The sequence below is a fragment of the Clupea harengus genome, chromosome 20 (genome assembly GCF_900700415.2).
Source record: "Clupea harengus chromosome 20, Ch_v2.0.2, whole genome shotgun sequence".
NCBI lineage: Eukaryota > Metazoa > Chordata > Actinopteri > Clupeiformes > Clupeidae > Clupea > Clupea harengus.
This window is the reverse complement of record NC_045171.1, coordinates 21,800,750-21,805,832: the sequence shown is the minus strand read 5'-3', so window position 1 is coordinate 21,805,832 and position 5,083 is coordinate 21,800,750. Positions and strand designations below refer to the sequence as shown.

At 46.3% G+C, this 5,083-nt stretch overlaps 1 protein-coding gene across 1 annotated transcript in view; it reads right to left on the bottom strand.

The window, feature by feature from the left end:
• slc7a10a (solute carrier family 7 member 10a) overlaps positions 1–1,181 on the bottom strand; it is a 30,120-nt gene extending 28,939 nt beyond the window's left edge. Inside the window, exon 1 of the mRNA XM_012828774.3 lies at positions 963–1,181. Coding sequence (XP_012684228.1) covers positions 963–1,116 — 154 coding nt within the window. The 5' untranslated portion in view covers positions 1,117–1,181. The remainder of the gene's footprint in view (positions 1–962) is intronic.
• Positions 1,182–5,083: the final 3,902 nt, after the last annotated feature.

The following is a 5,083-nucleotide window of genomic DNA, read 5'->3' as shown; positions in this document are numbered from 1 at the left end:
CAGAAAGGATGAAAATAGGCAGATAGACAGGCAGGAGTTGGCACATAGTGGAGCCTTTAGTAGTAAACTAACCCAAACATGGACAGCTGAATTCCCTCCTCATGCACTAGCAGTGTGCGTGTGTGTGTGTGTGTGTGTGTGTGTGTGTGTGTGTGTGTATGTGTGGCTCTCTGGGCTGCACGGAAGTGTCACGTCTTATAATAACTCTGAGTCATACAGTACAGTATGGCCCAGACATACACACTCTAACACACACATACACACTAACACACACAAACGGATAAAGAGCACTGTGTCTAGACAATTATGCCATGACTCGAAATGAAAAGTACCACTGCTATTACTACTTCCAGCTCCGGGGTTAGCCCTGCTTATTACAACTTCTACGCTGCGTTACTAAACTTCTGCACTGACACAGACGGACGAAGAAGAAATGTTTGTAGTTATACACAAGAAAACTTTCCCTGTAGAACATTATCACCATGTCGTGCACAACTCTAGTCCGCTATGAAATCCACCACGCGCATAGCGCGCGCTCCGGTCGTCTTATGATGCAATCCCGCGAGGATGAGCTGCATTATGATGTGGCTCTTCAGCACGAGTCACCCACTCGCGAGCCGAATACAACACCGCTGAAGTGGGCGCACGGTACACAAGCGCGTTGCGGCTGTATGAAGCCCGAGTAAAGACACACAGTATTAACTCCGAGCACAGCACACGCACAAGTGGTGAAATGTTATGCGGATAGTGTTACTTAGACTAAGCTTCATAACAACTCGTTTTTGATTTGCTGAAGTACATTTCGAGGGGAGATTACTCCACAAGTTAACCAATCAAATTATCCGGCAGGATTTTATGACCAATAAAATCGCCACCAAACCAGCAGTGAACTCAAACAACCTGCTGCGCTTAAAGTCGGTGTGAAGTCGCGCTAACAGTGCCCTCGGCGCGAGGATACTCACCTATGATAATGGCGCAGGCGCTTAGAAGACCAATTTCCTTCTTCAGAGTAACCCTTTCTTTATCCGGCTCATTTTCGGCCGAGTCCAGCATCCGGTCTCGGACCCCCGGCTCCTGAGTCGCGCAGTTCCGCCGGTGGCTCTCGGTTCCGTCCATCTTAAAACGGAGAGGGAGAAAGTGACTCTGCGCGCTCGCATTGCCTCATATACCGCTCCGATGTCCACTGGAGCGCTCACGCATGCGCAGCGCTCCCAACACCTCTGACTGAAGCGGCCGCCATCCCCTCTTCTCTCCGCGCTGAATGGAAGCCCCACGTGCTAACTGTACTTCTGTAACTTTGTGTGGGGAACGTAGATTACACACACACACCCTCCATGCAGACTCACACACATACGCACGCACACACACCCTCCATGCAGACTCACACACACACACACACTTCATGCAGACTCACTCTCTCACTCCAGCTCATGGGGGCCCCTAAGCCAGAGCCTCTGCGTGAAGTCGCTGTTATGTATCTCTTATTTGTGGTTGAAAGAGGTGTATTTTGTAAATTTTTCTGTTGGCTTTAATTGAGTGTACCTGCACTGTGCATGTGCGCCAGGGGCGTAACTATAGACAATGCAGCCAGCATGGAGGGTTCGTAGGCAAAGCAGACCCTGCCGTATAACCTTTCTCGGTTGACAAGCTGACTGAGCACAGCCAGAGGCACAGTACACCTGCAAGCCAAACGTGTTTTGCGAGCGCACATTTTTCGTTTCGCGAAGGGGGGGGGGGGGGGGGGGGGGCTTTTACATGTCTAGGCCCAGGGGCCCATGGTTTCATCATCCGTCCATGCTCACACACACACATACTCCAAGCAGACTCTCTCAGGCACACACACACACTCCATGCAGACTCACACTCACACACACACAAACTCCATGCAGACTCTCTCTCACACACACACACACTCCATGCAGACCCACACACTCCATGCAGACTAATAAAACAGTAATTAATACTCTAAAACACATCAATGCTGCAGTTCATATTGAAAAAATGTCATGGGTTGAAAATGGCTCAACACGCCATCTACTGTTTATCACCCTGAACTGAACCTTGCATGGCCGATGCTGACGTATCTACGACCCCTAGCTCTACTATGAGCTGCCTCCCCAGTCCCGCCCATGAGTCTGAGCCACTTCCTCTAGCCCCGCCCACGACTATGAACCACCTCCCAAGCCCCGCCCACAAGCCTGAGACATCTCACATAGCCCCGCCCACGAATGTGAGCCACCTCTCCTAGCCCGGCCCACGAGTCTGACCATTCTTCACAAGGATGCGGTGGGTGAAGTTAGGCTCAGAGCTGGGGGTGAACTTTTACACTTGAACAAAAAGTCCATGCAATTAATATGATGGACATGTGAGGCTGTAGAATTAACCCTTTAAACCTGACATGTGAGACTGTAGAATTAACCCTTTAGACCTGACATGTGAGGCTGTAGAATTAACCCTTTAAACCTGACATGTGAGACTGTAGAATTAACCCTTTAGACCTGACATGTGAGACTGTAGAATTAACCCTTTAAACCTGAATGTAGAATTAACCCGTTAAACCTGACATGTGAGGCTGTAGAATTAACCCTTTAAACCTGACATGTGAGGCTGTAGAATTAACCCTTTAAACCTGACATGTGAGACTGTAGAATTAACCCTTTAAACCTGACGTGTGAGACTGTAGAATTAACCCTTTAAACCTGACATGTGAGACTGTAGAATTAACCCTTTAAACCTGACATGTCAGACTGTAGAATTAACCCTTTAAACCTGACATGTGAGAGTGTAGAATTAACCCTTTAAACCTGACATGTGAGACTGTAGAATTAACCCTTTAAACCTGACATGTGAGACTGTAGAATTATGCATGGGGAGGGTGCAGTGCCCCGATATATGCTGCTCTGGTCATAGTTGTCTGTGGTTTGTGTGTGTGTGTGTGTGTGTGTGTCTGTTTGTGTGTGTGTGTGTTTGTGAGAGAGAGGGTGGCAACTGGCAAGTTCAGCAAGTAAGAAGCTCAATGTTGGGAAACTATGGGGCCATGGCAGGAAGTGCTAGTTTGTGTGTGTGTGTGTGTGTGTGTGTGTGTGTGTGTGTGAGTGAGTTTTCTCTTCTCTTATCTCCTCCTCTGCTCTCAGTAAAATAAAGAAAAACAACACTGGCCTCCAAGTCACAGGGGACTTTGTGTGTGTGTGTGTGTGTGTGTTACTTGAGACTGAAACACAAAGGAGTAACTTGACACCGCCTCATCTAATCCATAGGGCGTGTGTAAGTGTGTGTGTGAACATGTGTGTGTTTGAGGCGCTGATGAAGACAAGACATGCTTCAGAACAAAAGCGGGGTAAAAACCACATATTTGAGCTGACAGTGAACATATTTGAGTCATGCATCTGCATGCCCTGACACACACACACACACACGGAAAGGCACACATACAGTGTGTATGCACGAACACACACAGACACACACGCTCGTGAGACACTCCGACGTAAATAAGTGCTTGACATTTGCAGGTGTGTGATTCTACAGCCTCTTGGGGATCTCCCTTACTGCAGCACCTCCTTCTCACTGCTCTCTACTTCCCACACACAGATCTGCACACACATAGACACACACACACACACACACACGTATAGACACACACACACACACATACACACACTCTTCTTTCTCTGTCTCGTTGACTTACACGTTTCTCCATTTTGTATTTTCTCTTCCTTTCACAAACAGGACCAGCAAAAAGACAAAGACTATGAAAGGCTGTCTAGGTCATCATTCTCAGTTACACACACACACACACACACACACACACACACACACACACACACACACACACACACACACACACACACACACACACACACACACACACACACACACACACACACACACACACACTATCAAACCCTCTTTCTCACTATCAAACCTTTCACACGCTCTATCAAACCCTCTCTCCGACACTATCAAAGTCGCTAGTGTGTGAGAGTTTAATAGTGTGTGAGAGAGTTTGGTAGTGCGTGTGAGAGGGTTGATCCTCCCCTTTTCGATTGGCTGGGAATGCTGTCGATATTTTTTGCTATCTTTCATTGGCTCACTCCCAGAGTATGCCGGCACGGTTCAGATTTTGAATGTACTAACCTATATCTGCTACAGAGAGCATTGGCCAATTTTGATAATTTTTTCCCCCAACGCCTTACAATGTCTTCAAGATAATCAGAGGCAGACAGATAGCATGGGATCAAAGCGCTTGGCTTGGGAAAGACTATTTTACTGTAGCCTACCAGCATCAGCACAAAGCAGACATCACAATTGAATTGAATGCATTTCATAAATACATGTTCTCCTCATGTTTAATGTTGTTGGCTAATTTCATGGCTGTTTGCAATAAAAAAAGAAATGTTTCAGCCTACAAGGCGAATTTGTTATTATACAGTTACTTGCCTAAACGATAGAAGACATTCCTCCAAAATACCTCTTTTTAATGATTTTGTTGCCGTTTCGTGATTTCCGCTAAGAATTTTTTTTTCTTCAGGCTAATAGAACTTTTAACGTCCCAAGTGTTGCGTAGCAACCCATTACTTGCTGACTTCAAGTTACAATGACTTTCCGCTACGTTAAATGACGGACTTCTTGCGGAATGATATGAAAGATGTGAATTAGAAACACAAAACCCGTTGCCAATGACAGCGCTGATTAACTTTTCGAGGTGGTGAATATCAAGAAATTACAGACCTGCTAACGTTGGGGTGCCCCATTCAAATCAACGGAACTTTTTTGAACATTCTGAAGAGCCGTAAGAAATAAAGGCCTGCCCCTAATACAGGCCGGTGCGCTGTGCAGCCTAAGTAAATAAAAGTCCCGGCTACTATTTGAGGATTTACGGTACACACAGGCTAAAGACATACATTCATGCTTAAATGAAGACATACAGACACTTTTCCAGGTGCTTGCTCTTAATGAGCAGCTCTTACCTTATCAGTAGTCTCACCCCTCCTGGTTATGATGGTAGGGCTCTTTCGTGGGAACTTCTACGTGCTCTTTGATGAATTCTGCATCCCCTTATGCATAAACCTTTTAATTAATATGT